This window comes from Caretta caretta, chromosome 6 (genome assembly GCF_965140235.1).
Source record: "Caretta caretta isolate rCarCar2 chromosome 6, rCarCar1.hap1, whole genome shotgun sequence".
NCBI lineage: Eukaryota > Metazoa > Chordata > Testudines > Cheloniidae > Caretta > Caretta caretta.
Window position 1 is genome coordinate 99,678,323 of NC_134211.1, and position 24,147 is coordinate 99,702,469.

The following is a 24,147-nucleotide window of genomic DNA, read 5'->3' on the forward strand; positions in this document are numbered from 1 at the left end:
TGCCTTGCTTCACACAAAGCAGTCGGAGGAGGTGGAGGTGTAGTGATAGTGCCCACCTTATAACTGTTAGCCCAATGGTTAAAAGGCTCGCCTGAGAGGTGGGAGACTCAGGTTCAAATTCCTTCTCCCTCTCTGGCAAAAAGGGGATAACTGAACATGGATCTCCCACATCCCAAGTGAGTGCTCTACTCACTGGGCTAAAAAGGTATAAAATGGGTAGCACCCATCTCCTACTGTAGAGGCCAGTTTTTCAGTCTGGTATGTGGCCTCTGAGCATGTCTACTGGATCAGGCCTCGCCGTGAGATAGAGGCTTCATTGGAAGATAGGTGTCTAGACGCCCAGAGGGAAGCAGCAGTGTGCTTACTCAAAGGAAGAAGTTATAGACATTTAGGGAAATTTTACTCTGAAAATTTAGGCTCTGTGGGAGTTTAGGTTGACTGCAGGATTGGGTGGGAATTTTGTGGATCACAGTGAAGCCTAAAACTGGGCCTTAGGCACCTAAACCCAAAACATAGGCACTGAAGTCTGAGATTTAGGTGCCTAAGTACCTTTGTGGACCCCACCTGATGTTCCTTTCATGGACAAAAGAAAGGGGAAACTGAGGCAAGTACAACTTGTTGTACCATGGCCTGCTGCAGGAGGGCGCTCCGAGGAGGGGCTGCCTTATGACAATCACCAACTGGACTCCAATTTACCATGAAGGCAAAGAACTCAACAGGACAATGGATTTACCTCACTGGAGCTGCTTCATTCATTGCTTTGTTCAGTTACTAGATTTTTTCTAATGTTAGGTCCTCTGTGTTCTTTCTCAGCCATTCCTTCAAGAAAGATGAACCTCCACAGAGCAGAGCAGGATACTGGTTAGAGCAGTACACTGGGAGTCTGATTCCTGGCATCTGTTCCCAATTCTGCCACTGACTCTAAGTTTAGCCAAGTCACTTCATCCATCTCAGTCTCAGTTCATCCATCTCTGTAGTATTTTCCTGTCCCATGGGATAATAAGCTCATTTAATGAGTGTAATGTACTTTGAGGTCCTCATCCCCTATAAAAGTGCTTATTATTCTCATAGTGTAATCCCAGCTCCTTTGTGCAGCCCACAGTGAGAAAGTGCCTTTTGTTGACATCCCATACTAGACAATAGAACATAGGCCCAAAAGAACATATCAAGGCTACCACCTTTGGCTTATAATGGAGATTTTTCTTTAGCTTAAGTGTCAGATGTATAGCTTTTAGCTTCAAGGAGTTCTAGTGGAGGTGGATTCCTCACAGTTTCTGTGATGTCTCCTAATTTAGAGAAGTGCTGAGGTTGTTCCCTGCCCACAGATCCCCCATGTGTCATCATGTGCCATTACCTTAGAATCAGAGAAATGTAGACCTCAAGAAGTCATCAAGTCCAGCCCCCTAATCTGATCATCCTTGGCAGCTGTTTGTCCAGACTGTTCTTAATAACCTCTAATGATGGGGATTCCATAAGCTCTGGAATAGGCATCCAGTTGAGGTTAACTACCCTTATAGTTAGAAAGTTTTTCCTAATATCTAACCTAAATTTCCCTTACTGCAGATTAAGCCCATTATTTCTTGTCCTGCCTTCAGTGGACACAGAGAACAATTGGTCACCATCCTCTTTGTAACAGCCCTTAACATATTTGAAAACTGTTATCAAGCCTCCCCTCAGTCTTCTTTTCTCAAGGCTAAATACACCCAGTTTTTTTAACTTTCTCACAGGTCAGGTTTTCTAAACCTTTTATCATTTTTGTTGCTCTCCTCTGGACTCTCTCCAATTTATCCACAGCTTTACTAAAGTGTGGCATCCAGAATTGGACACAGTACCCCAGCTGAGGCAGTACCATGTAGAGTAGAACAGTTACCTCATGTGTCTTACATACAACACTCCTGTTAAAACATCCCAGAATGATATTAGCCTTTTCTTGCATCTGCATTACACTGTTGACTCATATTCACTTTGTTTCAGAGGAACAGCCGTGTTAGTCTGTATTCGCAAAAAGAAAAGGAGTACTTGTGGCACCTTAGAGACTAACCAATTTATTTGAGCATGAGCTTTCGTGAGCTACAGCTCACTTCATCAGATGTATACCGTGGAAACTGCAGCAGACTTTATATACACACAGAGAATATGAAACAATACCTCCTCCCACCCCACTGTCCTGCTGGTAATAGCTTATCTAAAGTGATCAACAGGTGGGCCATTTCCAGCACAAATCCAGGTTTTCTCACCCTCCACCCCCCCACACAAATTCACTCTCCTGCTGGTGCTAGCCCATCCAAAGTGACAACTCTTTACATAATCCAGTCGGGCTATTTCCTGCATAGATCCAGGTTTTCTCACATCCCCCCCACCCCCATACACACACAAACTCACTCTCCTGCTGGTAATAGCTCATCTAAACTGACCACTCTCCAAGTTTAAATCCAAGTTAAACCAGAACATCTGTGGGGGGGGGGGGGTAGGAAAAAACAAGAGGAAACAGGCTACCTTGCATAATGACTTAGCCACTCCCAGTCTCTATTTAAGCCTAAATTAATAGTATCCAATTTGCAAATGAATTCCAATTCAGCAGTTTCTCGCTGGAGTCTGGATTTGAAGTTTTTTTGTTTTAAGATAGCGACCTTCATGTCTGTGATTGCGTGACCAGAGAGATTGAAGTGTTCTCCGACTGGTTTATGAATGTTATAATTCTTGACATCTGATTTGTGTCCATTTATTCTTTTACGTAGAGACTGTCCAGTTTGACCAATGTACATGGCAGAGGGGCATTGCTGGCACATGATGGCATATATCACATTGGTGGATGTGCAGGTGAACGAGCCTCTGATAGTGTGGCTGATGTTATTAGGCCCTGTGATGGTGTCCCCTGAATAGATATGTGGGCACAATTGGCAACGGGCTTTGTTGCAAGGATAAGTTCCTGGGTTAGTGGTTCTGTTGTGTGGTATGTGGTTGTTGGTGAGTATTTGCTTCAGGTTGCGGGGCTGTCTGTAGGCAAGGACTGGCCTGTCTCCCAAGACTTGTGAGAGTGTTGGGTCATCCTTTAGGATAGGTTGTAGATCCTTAATAATGCGTTGGAGGGGTTTTAGTTGGGGGCTGAAGGTGACCGCTAGTGGAGTTCTGTTATTTTCTTTGTTAGGCCTGTCCTGTAGTAGGTAACTTCTGGGAACTCTTCTGGCTCTATCAATCTGTTTCATTTGCTCCAACCCCTCAGACAGAGACAAACACCTACAAGATCTCTGTCAAGCTTTCTTACAACTACAATACCCACCTGCAGAAGTAAAGAAACAGATTGATAGAGCCAGAAGAGTTCCCAGAAGTTACCTACTACAGGACAGGCCTAACAAAGAAAATAACAGAACGCCACTAGCGGTCACCTTCAGCCCCCAACTAAAACCCCTCCAACGCATTATTAAGGATCTACAACCTATCCTAAAGGATGACCCAACACTCTCACAAGTCTTGGGAGACAGGCCAGTCCTTGCCTACAGACAGCCCCGCAACCTGAAGCAAATACTCACCAACAACCACATACCACACAACAGAACCACTAACCCAGGAACTTATCCTTGCAACAAAGCCCGTTGCCAATTGTGCCCACATATCTATTCAGGGGACACCATCACAGGGCCTAATAACATCAGCCACACTATCAGAGGCTCGTTCACCTGCACATCCACCAATGTGATATATGCCATCATGTGCCAGCAGTGCCCCTCTGCCATGTACATTGGTCAAACTGGACAGTCTCTACGTAAAAGAATAAATGGACACAAATCAGATGTCAAGAATTATAACATTCATAAACCAGTCGGAGAACACTTCAATCTCTCTGGTCACGCAATCACAGACATGAAGGTCGCTATCTTAAAACAAAAAAACTTCAAATCCAGACTCCAGCGAGAAACTGCTGAATTGGAATTCATTTGCAAATTGGATACTATTAATTTAGGCTTAAATAGAGACTGGGAGTGGCTAAGTCATTATGCAAGGTAGCCTGTTTCCTCTTGTTTTTTCCTACCCCCCCCCCAGATGTTCTGGTTTAACTTGGATTTAAACTTGGAGAGTGGTCAGTTTAGATGAGCTATTACCAGCAGGAGAGTGAGTTTGTGTGTGTATGGGGGTGGGGGGGATGTGAGAAAACCTGGATCTATGCAGGAAATAGCCCGACTGGATTATGTAAAGAGTTGTCACTTTGGATGGGCTAGCACCAGCAGGAGAGTGAATTTGTGTGGGGGGGTGGAGGGTGAGAAAACCTGGATTTGTGCTGGAAATGGCCCACCTGTTGATCACTTTAGATAAGCTATTACCAGCAGGACAGTGGGGTGGGAGGAGGTATTGTTTCATATTCTCTGTGTGTATATAAAGTCTGCTGCAGTTTCCACGGTATACATCTGATGAAGTGAGCTGTAGCTCACGAAAGCTCATGCTCAAATAAATTGGTTAGTCTCTAAGGTGCCACAAGTACTCCTTTTCTTATATTCACTTTGTGATTCACTAAGACCCCTGATCTTTTTCAGCAGTACTACCACTAGCCAGTTATTGCCCATTTTATAGTTATTCATTTGATTTTTCCTTCCTAGGTGTATACTTTGCACTTTTCTTTATTGAATTTCACCTTATTTCAGACCAATTCTCCAATTTGTCAAGATTATTTTGAATTCTAATCCTGTCCTCCAAAGTACTAGCAACCCCTCCAAGTTTGCTGTCATCTGCAAATTTTATAAGCATATTGTCCAGTGCATTATTCAAATCATTCATGAATATATTGAATAGTACTGGACCCAGGACTGACCCCTGTGGTACCCTACTAGATATGTCCTCCCAGTTTAACAGTGAACATTGAAGGCTATTCCTTGAGTATGGTCTTTCAACCAGTTGTGCACCCACCTTATAGTAATTTCTATAGACAACATTTCTCTCGTTTGAAAATGTCATATATCAAAAGTCTTACTAAAATTGAGATATATCACATCTACTGCTTCCCACCTGTCCACTAAGCTAGTAACCCTGCTGAAGAAGGAAATTCAGTTGATTTGGCATGATTTGCTCTTGACTAATTCCTTATAATCCTGGTATCCTCTGGGTGCTTTCAAATTGATTGCTTAATAGTTTGTTCTAGTATCTTTCCAGGTTTCAAAGTTACGCTGATTTGTCTATAATTCCCCAGGCAGCCATTCCTTTTATTTGTTTTGAATCTCCCATATAATGCACTCTGTGATTTGTCTGACCTTCCACTTGTTCAGGATACTGAATGTACTGTGCATAGTACCTGTCCCTTGGCACACTTTTCAAATGATTAATTTTTGCCATGGTTACAAATTACTGGAGGTGCTCAGAGATCTCACTTTTTCTGCAGAAAATAGAAGAATCCTGACAAATAGAAATAGCAGAAAAGAGACATCAGAAACATGGTAGGAGTAATTAACATTGCATGCATCAGGCACTATAGTCAGTTGAGAAACAATGGGTATGCATATGTGAAAAGAGTGAAGTCTAAGAAATATCTTTGGGTAAGTGAACAATATTGATTAAGGAGCTGAAATTTACAATGAAACATTCTGCCGGGAGAACCTTTCACGGACGTAAGAACCAAGAAAGCCCAAAACTATTACACTGCTAATTTCAGATACTAGTTCTGTAGAAGCCTACTTACTGATAGACATGAACATGATGGCCTTAATGTAGTAAATAGAGCAGTACAACTTGTTCAAGAAATGCAGCAATTACGTTTATAGAACCACAAAGGGGATGTTAATTAAGAAAACACCTTCTTCAGCAGATGTCTTAAAGAACCCCCCCAAAATAAGAGAGAGTAATGGCAAGGCCTGCACAGCGCCAATAAGAGAAAGTAGATGTTAAACAAAGAGGCTGGAATTAGAGGTAGGGAAAGTCAAGGAGGGTGGCATGATGTGCAAACGATTGGCAGAGTGAAAAAGAAGAAAACATCCTCTTTCTGCTCTCTTTCGAACACTGTTAGAATTAAAATCACAAAGTACTTGCTGGTTTGTCAGTAAAGCACAGTGTCCTGCCCAGATCTTTTATTAATTATATTTTTTAAAAGTGATTTTAATGGTGCTGAACTAACAGCCCTGGATTCTTAAGTTCTGTATTCGCAGAGCACAGACAGTGGAATGGTTCCCTACCAGTGTGCCTTAGCCCTATTTGGTAGAGACCACTTCTAGGGCTGAAGGTAATTCACTTTCCACAGCCATATTTGGCCTCTCTGCTGAGACTGCCAACAAATGTACCAACTGGGATGTGGACATTTGTCTAGCAACTGGACTGACATCACGAGTTTATTTCCCAGAGGCCACCAAATAGCCATCAACATGTTTACCTCTCAACCACTACCAGCCTGGACCAGAGAAGAAGGTCTGTAACCCAATACCAATCCCCTGAGCAACGCTCCACCCCTCTTCTCTCCCTTAGGTGATGTTTACACTTACCAGTAGATCAGCACAGCTGCAATCGATGCAGCGGTGTTGATTTAGTGGGTCTGGTGAGGACCTACTAAATCGATTGCAGAGCACTCTCTGGTTGACTCCAGTACTCCACCTCCCCAAGAAGAGTAAGGGAAGTTGGTGGGAGAGGATCTCCCATTGACCCAGCACAGTGTAGACACCACGGTAAGTCGACCTAAGCTACGCTGACTTCAGTTATGTTATTCACATAACTGAAGAAGCCTAACTTGGGTCGACTTGCCCCAGTAGTGTAGACTGTCACTTTTACGAAAGGGTCAAAAACCACCTTAAAGTGCCATTTTCTGCATTGTTCCATGTACGACCTGCTCTTTTGTCATCACTGCTGGTACTGCCGTGGCCTCGGCTTGACTTTGTCCTACCTGTGCTTCATCCTCCTACCTGCTTATGTCTACAGCAAAAGCAAGGTATATGCTGGCTGCATCCTCACTGTGACATTTTGTTTCTGACAGCCCCGGGGCTATCATGTGCCTCCTAGCGTGATGGCACCAATTTCATCATGCCCCAAGGCAGTAAGGGTTACATCTGTGAGGCAAATGGCAGACAGCTCTCAAGCTTTGAGAGGCTTATTTGCTTGAGCTGCCTGTCAGAGAGTTCACTGCATTCTCTTGCTGAAATGCTTTTATGTCACAGGGCAGATTTGCATAAATCAAAGTTGCAGTGTGACAAACGAAGAGAGGAACAAATGATCTGTCATAAAACTGCAGTGGCAACAGGGCTGTGTTAGAAACAGAACAAGGCCAGAATGTTCAAGTGAAGCTACACACATAATATAATGCAAGTACGAAATGGGTTCATGCAAGAGGGCCTTTCCAGTTTCATCTATGATAAAGATCCCAAGCAGCATAGGAACGGAGGGCATAGGCACAGGAAGGGGCCAAGGGAGTAAAAGTTACCCGGATGGGATGAGCTACCTGCCCTGTTTGCAGAAATAGGGTCAGGGGACACAAGTGCTTCCATGCTTAGGAGGAAGCGTTCAGACAAGAAAAATGAAGAAGTCCTGAGCTGGTTGTGATTTACAGTTAAGGGAAACAACAGGTTCACTCACACATCAGGAAACTGATACCTTCAGGGCAGACTAGCCCAGGATACTGAACACACCTTGGCTTTTCTTTTAAATGGCCTCTAATTTTGGGCTAGGGACAATTTTTAATTGTGCCCAGCCAGGTAAAAATAAAGGTCATTTACTGTACAGGTGAAGAGACCATTAGGTTAATCTGCAGATCTGGATTGGGGCTGCTGGTGAGATATGCACCAGCAAAGAAGCCTATCCACTGTGACCTGTGCCTGTGACCCAGCCAGTCTGTTCCTGACACCCTTCTCCACGAGACCAGACCATCACCTTGGTGATATGTCCATCTAGCCACTATAACCATGGTATTGGCATTGTCTCACACTGAAGCACAGCATAATATGATTTCACAATCACCACAGCCATATACTTTCTTCTGTCTCCACACACAGGTGTGAGGGGCCTCACCTGGCCAGAAGTCAAATGTCATAGAACTGTAGGGTTAGAAGGGACTGCAAGGGTCATCTAGTCGACCCCCCTGCCAGGATGCAGGATGCGTCATGCTTCATATCAGCTGTTACAACATAGCTTCCCCAATTGAATGATACTTCCCACAATGACCATATACAAACAAGCTATGCTGCTACAATTAAATGGGGCATAATCACAATTAGCTTGGCAGGATTCAGCAGGAGAAATTATTAAGTATAAGCCAACCATAATATTGTACTAGCTAGGGTGACCAGATGTCCCGTTTTTATAGGGACAGTCCTGTTTTTTGGGACTTTTTCTTATATAGGTGCCTACTACCCCTCACCCCCATCCCTTTTTTTCACAATTGCTATTTGTTCACCCTAGTACTAGGAAGCAAACAATGATGAATACTTTTCTTAGAAAAATAAAAATCACAATGCAAAAGGTAAAAAACCAGATATCTTACAACCTTTTCCTCCCCCCCCACCCCCCCACAAAAGATGTCTTCCTCATATAAAAGAGAGAGAAAGAGTGGCTTCTGCTTATACAGAGTCAGATGCTGTGTTGGTAATTCAATTTCTAGATAATCCACGTCCACGGTAAATTCATTCTTTTTTTTTTTTTTTTTTTACTCTTGAGTCCCTTTTATTCTCCAATGAGTCACTGAGAGAGGTGGCTGTTTATTCTAGCCACAGTCTCATTTTTTTAATAAGCAGAAATGCAATTTTATGTCTTTCTGAATATGTTTCATGCCATTAAGTCATTGCAGTATCCATATTTATGTTACGATTATTTTCAGTCCATGTTTTTTTTCAAACCTATCAATGAGTTTACTTAAAGTTTATATAGGAAGATACTACAGGGATGTTAAAGGATTGTGTAAAAATTAATGTGGCACCTAGTAGAATCATACAGTATCTTTTATTGTCTACATAGTGTGCACAAAAATAAATGCATTATCATTACTCTGTAATATCCTAACTCATATCATCTGAAAAAAAAAAAAAAGCTAGGGGGCACAAATATACTTGCTTGCCCAAGGTGCTAAAATGCCTAGTTACAACTCTGCTAAATGAGATAAGCCTAGCCAACAGTTCTATCTGTGTAAGCCCAGATCTTCAAAGGTATTTAAACTACAAACTTCCAGTGAAATCAATGAGAGTTAGGTGCCAAAGTATCTTTGAGGAGTTGGGCCTATTGCCTAACAGCTAAGGAAAACAATCATATCTCTCTCTTCCTCCTATTGACTGCTCTCATGAATAGGTATGCGAGCAGGTGAAGTTCCTGCATATATGCATAGTACAAATTTATCCACTTCCTAGGGTTTGGTTTTATTGATAACTCAAAAAAAAAAAAAAGTAACCTCAGTCTTAGTTTTCTGCCCAAGCTTGACTGTTTCTAGGGCTTCCCTGCAGGACTTCTGCTGTCCAGCCTCTGATTCCCCACATCCCAAAGAGACACTCCAAACCCTCTTACATCCTAATTGAAGTTAACGAGATCTACCTGTCAGCAGTCTGCATCCTTACTGGGGTTCTAGCACTTGAGGTAAGAGTGGCTCCATACAGGAAGTTGGCATTCCTATGCAAGGTCTCAGAAACTGCCATCCTGTTACTTTTCAGCACAATTACAGGAGGCCAAATGGGGCCCTCACGTAGGAGTTTAGATACCAGGTGAGAGATGCCTACATTGGATAGATAAATAAATTACTTCTGCAATTTCAATTAGATACTATGTTCTTATTCACGTCCTGACCTAAACTGTTGTGGACTGTAGCTGTGCACTGTTATACACCTGCCATGATCCACCCTTGAGGTGACTGAATTTCATTGGTTGGTGAAGTGATATCTATTTATGCCCAATAGGGCATGTCAAGGTTCCTTCCCCACTCTGAACTCTAGGGTACAGATGAGGGGACCTGCATGAAAAACCCCCTAAGCTTATTTTTACCAGCTTAGGTTAAAATTTCCCCAAGGTACAAATTATTTTACCTTTTGTCCCTGGACTTTATTGCTGCCACCACCAAGCGTCTAACAAAATATAACCGGGAAGGAGCCCACTTGGAAACATCCTTCCCCCCAAAATCCCCCCAACCCTACACCCCCTTTTCTGGGGAAGGCTTGATAAAAATCCTCACCAATTTGCATAGGTGAACACAGACCCAAACCCTTGGATCTTAAGAACAATGAAAAAGCAATCAGTTTCTTAAAAGAGGAATTTTAATTGAAGAAAAAGTAAAAGAATCACCTCTGTAAAATCAGGATGGTAAATACCTTACAGGGTAATCAGATTCAAAACATAGAGAATCCCTCTAGGCAAAACCTTAAGTTACAAAAAGACACAAAAACAGGAATATACATTGCATGCAGCACAGCTTATTTTATCAGCCATTTAAACCAAACAGAATCTAACGCATATCTAACTAGATTGCTTATTAACTCTTTACAGGAGTTATGACCTGTGTTCCTGCTCTGGACCCGGCAAACGCAACCACGGACACAGAGAACCCTTTATTTCCCCCACCCCCTCCAGCTTTGAAAGTATCTTGTCTCCTCATTGGTCATTTTGGTCAGGTGCCAGGGAGGTTATCTTTCACTTCTTAACCCTTTACAGGTAAAAGGGTTTTTCCTCTGGCCAGGAGGGATTTAAAGGTGGTTAGCCTTCCCTTCATATTTATGACAGGACATAATAAGCCTTAATATTTATCTTCTACTTTGAGATCCTTGAATAGAAGACATTCTAGAAAAGCTAAAATATATGACAGAACATCCGTGACTATCTGAATTTGAATTATCGGAAACTTCCTGTTCATTATGCTGAAATTCCCTTGGTTATCCATTATTAACACTTATTTGATGTGACCCATGATGCCATGGATAGCAGAATCAGGCCTTTGGGAAGGCAGAATGAAATGGAATTTGGTGAGGACACTGGGGTTAAACCCCACATGTTAAGAAAAGCCATAAAGGGATCTGTAATGACCACACACAGTTTTATATTTTGTTTGAATCCAGAAAACAATTATGAAGCAGGGTTTATGGAGTGAGTGAAGGGGCACCTCTGAACAGCCTGTCCTAGCAAAAATCTCCAAGTCTTCAGAGCTCCTAAGAAGAAGCATTTCTCATGGCACTTACAGAAAACAAAATTCTTGCCCAGCTGAGTTTGGGTACAATGGAATACCCTTTGTGTATTAGCCAGTGCTATCCACTGAAGGCCGTAATCAGTGAACCTGTAATCTTCACAAATGCCCAGGACAGAGAGACAGTTCTGGCTGCAGCACTTGAAACAGAGAGAACTAAAAGAGATAGATATGAATTACTCACTTCCTCAGACTTATGCCCCGCAATGCAACAAAGGAGACAGATACTTAACAGCATTTTAAACAGGTTTTATTGCTGAAGGCATTTCTGACTCCTTCCTGTATATGGCAAGTTTCTAGGTCATTCACACCAGCAAAATCTTATTTTGGGATGTGGCCTTTGCATCAAAACTCCCAGCAAAGATTATTGAGGAGTGTAGTCGGCCAATCCTCAGCCTGAACTCACCCGTAGTCACATTGAGTTTTTTGTCCCTGGGTCTCCTACAGGAACCCCACTTCTGGGCAATCTCACTGTTCCCAGTTCAACTCACTCCCAGAGTCTTTTCAGAGTCAATTTACAATTCAGTTGCCTGTAGTCCCTTGGAGGCGCTCCCTACGCCCCACCACAGGTCACTAGCAGGAAGCAGCCCTCCTGGACATTTGCCAGTATCAAGCTTGTAGTGTCAACCTGCACCAACCAAAGCGAGGGTAGGGAGAGGGAAGGAAGGCTAACCATTGACTCAGGCTGGGTTCCCCTTGCCACTGGAGTCCACTAGCAGCCTCTCTGTTCTTGGGCAGACTTCCCCTCTTTTCTGTGACCAGATTCACCTTTTTAAGTTCCCCTTCTCCAGGTGGCACATATTCTGCAGGTGCACCTAATTAGCACCGCCTGAGTGCAGGTATGCTCATTAACCTTTCTACCAGTGGGATTGGGACATGTCCCATCACATACATCTCCTTCCCAGAGACCAGAAGAGTTTCTTCTTGAGCATCTCCCAAGTCACAATCTCCCTGTAAAAAATTTTTTTTTAAATCTGCATTTGTATGCTCTTTCTCTGCTCGGAGCTGCACCCAGAAGCTTTAGGCCTGAAGCACTATATACCAGCGCATAATCCAGAAGTTTGAGTTCTTCACTGACTATAGCCACTGCAAGGGAGAATGGTCTGTGACTAGGGAAAAGGGAGTACACTGCAGGTAATACCTAAGGGAGTCCACAGCCCACTTGATAGCCAGAGCTTCCTTCTCAACAATACATCCTCTCACTGGGGAATAACTGTCTTCTTAAATGTAGGATTGGGTTCTCTTCCCCCTCAAAGTTCTGGAAGAATACCACTCCCAGGCTGATGTCGGACATGTCCATATAGAGAATGAAGTCCGGGTTGGCAAGGACAGGCACATGACCCAACTGCACCTTCAGGGCATTAAAAGCTTCATCGCACTTGTTGTCCCATTGGATCTTTTAGAGGGTCAGTCAGGGGAGTTGTGATCAATATGAAGCTGGGGATGAACCACTGATAATATTCTGCTAGCTAGGACTAGGAAGAAGCATATATATTTTCTGGACCAAGGTGTGGGGCATGAGTTAAATGCACTGTTTGTATCCACCACAGGGCTCATGAGGCCTCCTGCTACTTGATACCCTAAATCAGTGGTTCTCAACCTTTCCAGACTACTGTTCCCCTTTCAGGAGTCTGATTTGTCTTGCATACTCAAGTTTTACCTTACTTAAAACTACTTACTTACAAAATCAGACATAAAAACACAAAAATGTCACAGTACACCATTACTGAAAAATTGCTTACTTTCTCATTTTTACCATATAATTATAAAATAAATCTACTGGTATATAAATACTGTACTTACATTTCATTATATAGAGCAGTAGAAACAAGTCATTGTATGACATTTTAGTTTGTACTGATTTTGCTAGTGCTTTTTATGCAGCCTGCTGTAAAACTAGGCAAATATCTAAAAAAGTTGATATACCCCCTGGAAGACCTGCATACCCCATGGGGTACACATACCCCTAGTTGGAAACTACTGCCCTAAATAAGTTGATTCTGTCACGGCCAACTTACGCTTGGCAGGGTTAGCTGGGAGGTCAGCCTCCTGTAGGGAAGTCAGTGCTGCTCCTAATTGACACAGGTGGTCTTCCCATGTATGGCTGTAGACTACAAAGTCAACCAGGTAAGCCACAGCATATTGCTCGTGGCATCCGAGGATTTGATTCATAAGGCAACTGAAAGTTGCTGTTGCCTTTGTGGCTGAAAGGCATGGTTTAAAATGATCAAAGGAGGTCGAGAATGTGGTCTTGTCCTGGGAGGATGGAGACGGGGGGATCTGACAATAGCCATTTGTAAGGTCAAATGTGCTGGGGTATTGCACTGGGCCCAACCACTTAAACAGATCAGCCACCATCGGCATTGGGTAAGCAGCAAACTTTGCAATGGAATTGACCTTACAAAAGCTGACACAAAGTCGTGTCGTCTGTGTTGGAAGAATCAAGAAAATAGGGTCCTCCAGTCACTTTTGGACTTCTCAGTCATCCCCATTCTCAGCATCGCCTGCACCTCTACTGGTTATGTGTCCAACATTCTCTTTGGTAAGGACTGGGGATTCTCCCTAACAAATTGCCCTCATGCTGTCTGCAAATGATGTTGTATCATGTGTGCTTTTCCCAGATCTGGGGAGAACACCATAGCGAAGTCTTGCATCATTTGCATGAATTGGAACTTCTGATCTGGTGAAAGACCTCACTGAATGGTACAGGGCCAGGTTCTGGGCAAACAGCTGTCTCAGGGCCTGGCTGATGGCTCACAAGCCAGGGATTTATCAGGATCCTCCCAGTTCTTTCCTGGCTTGAGAAAATTTACACGGTTGGTCTCTTAATTTACTGTGATTGTTTGTCTAAGCACCTCAAATGAGCCCTGCGAGCGGGGCATCAATTATGACTCAGAAGATGGTAAAAGTACCAGAATTGAGTCTTGTCAGCATGCCCCTTGATTATACACCTGTTATTGCCTCTGTTGAACTCAGACGACGTTCTCTTTTGTAAAAGTGCTCAACTTCTTAAGACTCTCCCATAGGCGGATGTATTAGATGATACCAAGCATGTTTGTGTGTTGCTCCTCCCAGGCTTCTCACAACACAGCCAAGATTCTTTGGGGCTAGCCACCATAGAGCAGTTTGAAAGATGAGAACCCTGGGGAGGCTTGGGACACTTTGTGCGTGACAAATAGAAATGACAGGAGGAGTTGGTCCCAGGGCCTAGGCTCAGTCCTGACAAATTGCTTCAACATCTCCTTCGACATCTTGTTAAATCTTTCCATGAGGCCATCCATCTGCAAGTGGTACACTGATCTTCTCAGGACTTTGATTGTAAGGAGGCAACATAGCTCATGCATCACTGAGGTGAAGCTGGAACCCTGGTCATTCAATATTTCCTGTGGGAAACCTACCAGGGCAGAGTCTCATAAGCTCAGTCCAAGGGAGCCTTTACAACATTTTAGCTGCTGAATACTGACACTCAGGACAGGAAGAGCAATATTCCATAACCTCATGATGCACCCCCAGCCAGAAAAAGTGGGCCAGTAATTGCTTCATGGTCTTCTCCCACCCTATATGTCCTCCACAGGGAATATCCTAAGCTAGCTGCATTTCAGCTTGGTGGTACTTATGGGGTACCAGTACCTAAGTTCTTATTACTCCCAACTGTGGGTTCTGCTCCATGTGATACAGCCCCTTTTTCTCTAGCACAAGTGGGGTAGGGATCCAACCACTGGCACCACTGCCTCCCTGTCCATGGACACCACCTCTTCATAGGCAGGGCTAAGCATCACGTTGTCATGCTGCTCTTGGACAAAGTTTCCCCCCCCCGCATAGGGTCTCAAGGTCCATAGCAGGTGCTGGCTGTTCATGCGTCTCTGTGGCCAATGCTGGTCCCTGAGATGTCCTCTCCTGAGATGTCCAGATCCAGGATGTTCTGTACCTGCTCTGGCGGCATATTTTCTTTGGTTGCTGGCCTCAGCACCAGGGTCACATTGTGTACTTCTTCTGGCGGCTGGCTGCCCTCCGCTGGTGCCTGTGATTCTGGTGTTAGAAGGATGCCATACCTGCTCAGCAGATTGTCATGCACCACTGTGGGCTCAGTGCTCACTACAGATTCCAGCACCTAGTCAAATTCCTCGTAAAAGACGCAGGAAGATGGGGAGTTTTCAGAGGTGCCGTTAGCATCCTATACTTTGTGGTAATCTGTCTTTAGCCAGCATTGTTCTGCTGTTTGGTTGATTCCCAACACCAGCAGCCCCTTGGATATAGTTTGTAGATGCAATAATTTCTTGTGCTCTTGCTGAAGTCAAATGTTTTTCACGATTCTCACCTGAGATTAATCAGAATCTGTCTCTGTTCCTCTGGCCGGCTAGTAGTGCATTTGATACAGGACTTCTTCTTAGTGCTGTCTATAGTAATAAATATCTGGACTGACTGTGTTTCTAGTTGAGAAGTGCTTGTGGAAATGAAGGGTTAAAAGATGACCAACTGCATTTGAACCAGGAGTTCCTAGGTTCCTAGGAAACAAGTGTGAAGTTTTGGGGTGAAAGTCCCTAAGGTTTGTGGGATTGTGGGACAGAGTTGGCAGACTCTCCAGACCTGAGTCTGGTGATCTGGACTTGAGTTGTATCCAAACTGCAAAATACTTGGGTTCTGACCTGTGTTACAGTGAGACTAGAGCTCTGACCATCACCCTAGCAAGGTCTATGGGCCTGAGGCCAGAGGGATTCCTGGCCTGAGACAGACTGATTTCTGTGTGGATGGAAGGCAGGCTTGGGTTTACACCTGAGTCAGAGCTTGGGCTCTGTGTGCTGTGTTGGTATAGCCATCTACAGGTAAGTCCCATTTTCAAAAGTGATTTTGGCAGTTATAATGGGATTTTCAAAAGCACCTAACTCCTCACCTTAGGGACTTTTGAAAATCCCACTATAAATGCTTATCAGTTTTGAAAATGGGACTTAATTGTCTGTCAGAGACCCAGATTTTTAAAGATTTGTAGGTGCCCAAGCCCAAAGTCACAGAGGCATAGTTTGTGGCAGAGTCAGGAATCCAAAGTCTCTTGAGTCCCAGCCCAGTGCCTTAACCACAAAACCATCTTTCCTGTCTTCACAATACTGGGTACAGTATAAGAACTTAAACAGAATGGAAAATGACAGGAAGAAGTTTGTGAAACTTATCAGGTATGCAGATTAGCAAGAATCTGCTGTATTCTGTTTAGGTTCTGCTGGCTTTAGCCTCACTTAGGTATTATGAGGACATATATAACAGTTCCATAAACATATATTACTGTGAAAAGAAAAGGAGTGCTGTAGCTCACGAAAGCTTATGCTCAAATAAATTTGCTAGTCTCTAAGGTGCCACAAGTCCTCCTTTTCTTTTTGCGGATACAGACTAACACGGCTGCTACTCTGAAACCATATATTACTGTGGTAATTGTAGGAACATCATGTTAGATTAGTAAAGAGCTGTGCTGAAATCTTAGATTAATTGTTTAAATTGATGGCATTCAACATACAGTGTTTGCAAAAATGAAACCTGAGAGCATACACAATTTACTAATGACTGAGTCACATTGCAATGGATTTGCCCACAGCATCAACACACTGCATTATAAACAATGTTTAGAGGAAGGGATGCTGTCAAGGTTCCTAATAATTCCTGCTTTGCGAATGGATGAGAAAAATCCCCCAGATTCAAAAACATCTAACTTTTAAAAAATCTACTACTCCATCAATGAGGAACTGAAATTCCTACACAATCTCCATTCATTTTGTAGAACCGACCAAAACACCATGTTGTGTACTCCCCTTTTGGCTTAGGAAAAAATAGTTACCTAACAAGAAATGTACCTACGTCAATAAGTAATGCAATAAAAAGGTCTTTGGGCAAGACAAGGGCACTCAGATAGAATCATAGAATCATAGAATATAAGGGTTGGAAGGGACCCCAGAAGGTCATCTAGTCCAACCCCCTGCTCAAAGCAGGACCAATTCCCAGTTAAATCATCCCAGCCAGGGCTTTGTCAAGCCTGACCTTAAAAACCTCTAAGGAAGGAGATTCTACCACCTCCCTAGGTAACGCATTCCAGTGTTTCACCACCCTCTTAGTGAAAAAGTTTTTCCTAATATCCAATCTAAACCTCCCCCACTGCAGCTTGAGACCATTACTCCTCGTTCTGTCATCTGATACCATTGAGAACAGTCTAGAGCCATCCTCTTTGGAACCCCCTTTCAGGTAGTTGAAAACAGCTATCAAATCCCCCCTCATTCTTCTCTTCTGCAGGCTAAACAATCCCAGCTCCCTCAGCCTCTCCTCATAACTCATATGTTCCAGACCCCTAATCATTTTTGTTGCCCTTCGCTGGACTCTCTCCAATTTATCCACATCCTTCTTGAAGTGTGGGGCCCAAAACTGGACACAGTACTCCAGATGAGGCCTCACCAATGTCGAATAGAGGGGAACGATCACGTCCCTCGATCTGCTCGCTATGCCCCTACTTATACATCCCAAAATGCCATTGGACTTCTTGGCAACAAGGGCACACTGCTGACTCATATCCAGCTTCTCGTCCACTGTCACCCCTAGGTCCTTTTCCGCAGAACTGCTGCCTAGCCATTCGGTCCCTAGTCTGTAGCTGTGCATTGGGTTCTTCCGTCCTAAGTGCAGGACCCTGCACTTATCCTTATTGAACCTCATCAGATTTCTTTTGGCCCAATCCTCCAATTTGTCTAGGTCCCTCTGTATCCTATCCCTCCCCTCCAGCGTATCTACCACTCCTCCCAGTTTAGTATCATCCGCAAATTTGCTGAGAGTGCAATCCACACCATCCTCCAGATCATTTATGAAGATATTGAACAAAACCGGCCCCAGGACCGACCCTTGGGGCACACCACTTGATACCGGCTGCCAACTAGATACTGTGGTGATGAGGCTATGCAAGTAGTTAAACAGGTGTTCTCCCTTTTATAAGTGTCTGTGAGGTTCAGAAGCAAATTAAAGAGTTATTATTTTACTGAGGGTGGTCAAATTGTGGAATGGGCTTCCAGATCAGTTGGTGGAGTCAGAATTATTGTATTTAAGTAATACTTGGATGACTACATGGAATGTAATAAGTTATACGGGAATTAGTCAGTTTTATGGCTGAATGTAGCTGACCACCCTTCCTAGGGGGTCTAGAAGGAGTTTTTCTCTGATCGTTTTTCTACAGCCTGGTGGTGGGTTTGTGGGGGAGAAAAGAGGGTTTTATAGAAGTTTTAAAGGTTAAAGAAAAATGTTTTAAAACATTTTGAAAAAGTTAAAAAAATATCCTTTTTAAATGGCGTTGGAGAGAGGTGGCAGAGTTGTCACAGACCACCCCAGATAAGGCCTGCTCCTGGTTCTACATGAATCTATAGCTATGGATTAGATCCCATGGGTTTTAAACATTTACAATTTGTTTCTGAACATGTTCAGAGGTTTTGTTGGCAATGATCTCCTTGAAAAGGGGCTATTGGCGGCTACCTAAAGCTACCTCCAAGGAGTGGCCGCAGAATTATGCTGTGGAAGTTAGCGCTCCAGAAGGTTAAAGCAAGTTGCTCAAGTCTGTAAACAGAGTATCCAAAACTCTAAACTCTACCACTCAGAAAGGAGGAAGCTTAGTATAGGAAGGAACTTATTTTAGATGCCTATAGTGAAGCTTGTTGAATGCACTGACTGCTGTGGGATAGGAGGCGCTGTCCGTCCAAGGATGTTTCTGGTATAGATTGGTTTACTCCAGATCCACCCTAACCACTCTGCTCAAAGCTCTCCTTTCCTGTCATAATTACACCTGTCTACCCCTGTGATGAATCCGCCTCCCATCCCTGGCACAAAGAGATGTGCTGGTTCTCCAATACCACGGTGACAGGCTTGTTAAAAACACCAAGAGAAAGAGATGCAATTTGTCAAGCAGGAGTGAATCTGGTCCGTTGACTAAAGAGAGAGAGCGGATGCTTCTTCAGAGATGTGATGCCCTGGGACCGAGCAATACACTTCACAGGCTAATCGAGACTCATCTCTGAATCTTTGCTTAGTGCATTGTGATCTGAAAACTTCATACCAGGACTGTCATTGTATTGTCTAATTCTAAGGCATCCATCAGTTGCGAAGCCCCAGGCATGCTGAATAGCACGCTGCCGTCTGAGCTGGAGGTTAATGCCACATAATGGAATATACAGTAATAAGGCTGTTTTCTGGCTGGAGTTGGTAACAGATATGGTACCAAGCTTCTTTATTTCCTGGAGGGAAAATTACTTTTCTAATTGAAAGCAAAAGCTTAATCAGTGCTGAGAACATTAGATGTGCCAGGAAGTGCGAAGAGTTGGACAGAGAAAAGAAAAGCAGTAATTTCATGAAATTACTTTCTGGTTATAGGAGTAATTGTAATTTGTCTAGTGGATCAGTGTTATTGGTTTAGAGGGTCTTGGTATATGAAATAATAGGACTGTTCTGGAAAAAAATACTGTACAAGAGAGGCTATTCTGGGAAATTGCAAAATTATAATCAATTGTTATTTTGATGGGTCTTATACCTGCGTCTCCCTTATGTTTAAATTGGCAAAGACAAGGTATTTGGCAATTATCCCAAATATCCTTAACATAAAATCAAAGATCTGTGGGCGTAGGAGTTGCCGAGTGTAGTGTGTTTTCTATTGCATAAGAGAAATGTGTTAGGATTGCAGTGTAGCACTGATAGCCATCTGAGATTTCACTGTTGTCACTGTTGACAATTTGAGCAATTACAACTATATCATAAATTTAATTAACTACATTATAAATGTTGTTTTTGTTCAATGCCACTATTTATAGGGTATCTTAATTGAATTTTACAAAACTGATATAGGCAAGAAACAAAATACTGATAATAAAGGCCATAATAAGCAGATATGTAATTTTATTCCCATGAATAATCCCATTGACTTCAATGGGACTACTGACATGCTTAACGCTAACCATGTGTTTAAGTGATTGCAGCATCAAGGGCTAATACTGTATTTTTACTTTAAAAAATCTTTTCTCCATGACATACAATTTTTTCCTTCCAAACAAAATTCCTTGAGTGTTGACTGTAAAAAAATTATCTAGACTTTCAATACATTAAGAAAGTTAGTTTCAACGGTTATATCTACACAGGACAACATTTTCAAAAAGGTTAAAGTTAGGCTCCTAAACCCATATTTAGGCACCTAAGGCTGGGATTTTCAATAGTACCTAAGTGACTTAGGAGTCTATGATATGGTGCTCGAAGACTGGGTGACCTAGCAATTGATGCACCTGATCTCCAGCCCCTGGTCTCTTGTTAGGGGGTGGTAGAGGTACCTGGTTCCTGACTCCAGGCCAGGAGTGTTTAGGCCTCCAAGTGCATTTGGGGTTTTGCCCTTAAGGGCAGCATGGTAGGGGGACACAGGCCCTCCCTCCCTCTTCACCGGGTCCCTGCCCAGAGCCCTGGGGGAAGTAACATCTGCAGGGTCCTCCCTGCAGAGAGTCTAAGTCAGCCACGCTGGGCTACTTCCTACCTATGTGTTCCTTCAGTGTGGGACACGCCCCTTATAGTCCAAACAATCAATAGCTTAATAGGAAATGATAGCGCTGCACATCATCCTGAAAAGCAGCTCACCACAGCCAACCCCATTGGAGAGCACATCATTTAAGCCAGTGGATAAACTGGCAGACTTGGGAGCATGACTGCAGATGATGCAGAAGTCTTAGTACCAAGGTGGAAGAGATGGAGGATGAGAAGACGCACTGAAAGGAGCCAAGCTAAACCAAAAGCTTGAGAAAGAAGTCTCTTAACTTCAAAGATAGACATTTCAGCTCGTGTCTGCTTGTTTTGGAGAGGAAATGCTCTGCTACTACAGAGACAAATGGGAATGTACTGACATACAAGTATAGGACCAGAAGACAAAGAAACCCTCTCCTTGAGCAGAACAATAGAGGAAGGCTGAAACAGAACCTGGAACTAGAGAATGTCAAGCATACCTTGGAGCAGCAGGATACCAAGCTGGAAAAAGAGCTGGAAACTGAGGCCTGGTCTACACTAAAAAGTTAGGTCGAAGGAAGCCGCCTTCAGTCAACCTGTTAATGTATGTGTCTACACTACCGGGCCTTTACACCGACCTAAGTCGCCTCTAATGTCGACTTCTGTAATCCACCTCTGCGAGAGGTATAGCACTTAATTCAATTTTCATGGATCAACTGCGAGGTAGTGCAGACGCAGCATTGTGTAATTCGACTAAATTGGCCTTCAGGTGGTGTCCCACAATGCTCATCTGTGACCGCTCTGGAGATCATTCTCAACTCTGCTGCACTGCAGCCAGGTACACAGGAAACAGACCCTCCCCTGCTAAAGCCCTGTGAATTTTTGATTTCCCATTTCCTGTTTGATCAGCATTGGGAGCATGCCAGCTTGAACACAGTTGATCATGGAGACTACACACGCCAAATGTGCTCCAGCTTGGTCTGCACAGGAGATGGTGGATCTCATTGCTGTGCGGGGAGAGGAGTCTGTGCAGACAGAGCTCTGATGCAGCGGAAGAAATGCTGACATCTATGCAAAGATCGCTCGTGGAATGGGGGAGAAGGGCTAAATGAGGGACACACAGCAGTGCCGTGTGAAAATAAAAGAACTTTGCCAAGCGTACCAGAAGGCAAGAGCAGTGAACAGTTGTTCTGGTGCTGAACCCCACATATGATGGTTCTACAACGAACTGCATGCGATTCTCGGGGGTGACCCTACCAGCACAAGCAATGTGGACACCTCACATGTGTGTGAGTCTAGGGACAACAAGGAGGACGATATGGTGGATGAGGGAGAGGAGGAGGAGAAGAATGGAAGACAGGCGAGCGGTTGATCCATTCTCCCCGAGAGCCAGGAAATATTTTTAACCCTGGAGCACTGTGGATCACAGGACATCACAGTGGCCAACCATGATTCCGGGGAAGGCACCTCTGGTGAGTATACAGTTACAATCAAAGTCCCGTTAAACTTTAGCGGGCACACACATTCGGTGGTATCGCATGTTTACTATGAAGAAAAAGGGAGGTGCTGTGGTTCTCTGCTCACAAGAGGTTGCTCCAGCTATGCAGAGGGAGGCCCCATAGGCACTGACTCCATGGGTGCTCGAGGGCTGGAGCACCCACGTGGAAAAATTAGTAGGTGCTCTGCACACACCGGCAGCTCCCCACCCCAGTTCACCTCCGCCTCCTCCCCTGAGCATGCCTTTGTCCTGCTTCTCCCCCTGGCTCCCAGCGTTTGCACCGCAAAACAGCTGTTCACTCAGCAAGTCTGGGAGGGAGGGGGGTGGAGGGGGAACGCAGTACGCTTGGGAGAGGAGGCGGGACTGGGGCAGGGATTTGGGGAGGGGTGGAGTCGGGGTGGGAAAGGCAAAGTTGGGGTGTGGACTTTGGGGCAGGGGTGGAGTTGGGGTGGGACTGGGGGCGTGAGCACCCACTGGCACCAAAAAAAGTTGGCCCCTGTGGGTGGCTCCCAGAAAAGACTGTTTATGTGGATTGGGATAGCCTGGGAATCCTCCATGGATATCTCTAGAAAACTTCCATGGAGGTACTCTGCAATCCTTTGCAGAAGGTTTCTGGGCAGGGCAGTCTTATTTCTTCCACCATGGTAGGACACTTTCCCACGCAACTGAATTAATTCTGCTGGCATCATTGCCGTACACAGCATAGCAGCATAAGGACTGGGTCTATACCCAGACACTTGCAGCATCTCCCTCCTTTCCGCCTCTGTTACCCTCAAGAGACTGATATCACATAGGGTCGCCTAGGGGAAATGGAGGAAGTTCTCATTAAAAGTGCCCTTACAAGGAAAAAAAGGGCACCCCACCCCACATTCTGGGTCGACAAAACATGCAGCCGCTAATGTGCCTTTCCTGTGTTGGCATGGATCGGCAAGAAGTTTAAAGTGGCTGATAGGGGACTGGGGCCTCACATGAGAGATTCTGCAATTTGGGAGTGAAAACTTTACTCCCCCGACCCCATTCGTAAACAGCTTCCCGTGGTGCTATGGGGAAGGGCCATTGTTCGACTAACTACCTCTGCTCCCGACATGAGCCTGCCATAAACTTCATTAACAATGCAGTCACCCATGACCCGAGGGTGGGGCCTACTCACCATGGCTTGAGCAGGAAAGCGGCACAGTGAATGGTTACGGATTCTGATTATGTTATGGCTTGCACCTAGTGTAATAAGGGTTGTTTTTTTTTATGAAAACGGCCTTGCTATGGAAACATTTTATTCATGTGCAATGGCTCGTTTATTTTTTCGCATGACTGACAGCTGGAAATGTGTCCTTCGGCATGTCATCAACACCTGAAAGCAGACTTTTGCTGATTAGAAGAAGGAGAAAGAGAACGCGGGAGGACATGTTCACTGAGATAATGCACGCCTCTGGGACAGCTGACCCAAAGCTGAGAGTGTGGAGGATTTCACTGTCCAAGAAGTTAGACATGGACATGGAGAGCAGGAAAGCTTCCAATGAGCAAGAGTGTGTTTCGCAGGATGAGATGCTTCGGATTATGAGGGACGAAGCAGACATGTTGAGGCATCTGATTGAACTGCAGGAACAGAAGCAGGAGGGTAGAGTCCCTCTGCAGACCCTGGTGGACAGCCAGCCAGCATCGCCTGGCGCAGAATCACCCTTCCCCAAGTGTTCCATGAGGCGTGAGCGAAAAGTCCATTATCCCTTTCACTTAACTCAGGGGGAGGGTACAAGTAACAGAAGGCTCCTATTCACAGACCTTTGATGGTCTGGAATGTGGTGTTATGTTACACACCTGAAAATGTTTCTCCTGTTGCAACTTTACAACCCGTTTTCCCCAAGGTCACCTTTTTTCTGTTCTCCCTCTTTACTTCTGTTTGTTAAATAAATAAATGTTCGAGAAATAAATGTTCTTTATTGAGTAGAAGCAGTGGGCTTTGGGTGGGGGGTGGAGGGTTGGCTTTACAGGGACAGTGATACAAGCCAAGTGAAGGCTTGGAAAAGCACAATGCAGACAAGCAGCTCATGTTACTGTG

General features: G+C 44.2%; 1 protein-coding gene across 1 annotated transcript in view; it reads left to right on the plus strand.

Annotated features, from left to right (window-relative positions):
• Positions 1-23,876, plus strand: part of LOC142072618 (uncharacterized) — a 33,349-nt gene extending 9,473 nt beyond the window's left edge. Inside the window, exon 2 of the mRNA XM_075130052.1 lies at positions 23,410-23,876. Within this exon, the coding sequence (XP_074986153.1) occupies positions 23,410-23,876 (467 nt within the window). The remainder of the gene's footprint in view (positions 1-23,409) is intronic.
• The last annotated feature ends 271 nt before the right edge of the window (positions 23,877-24,147 follow it).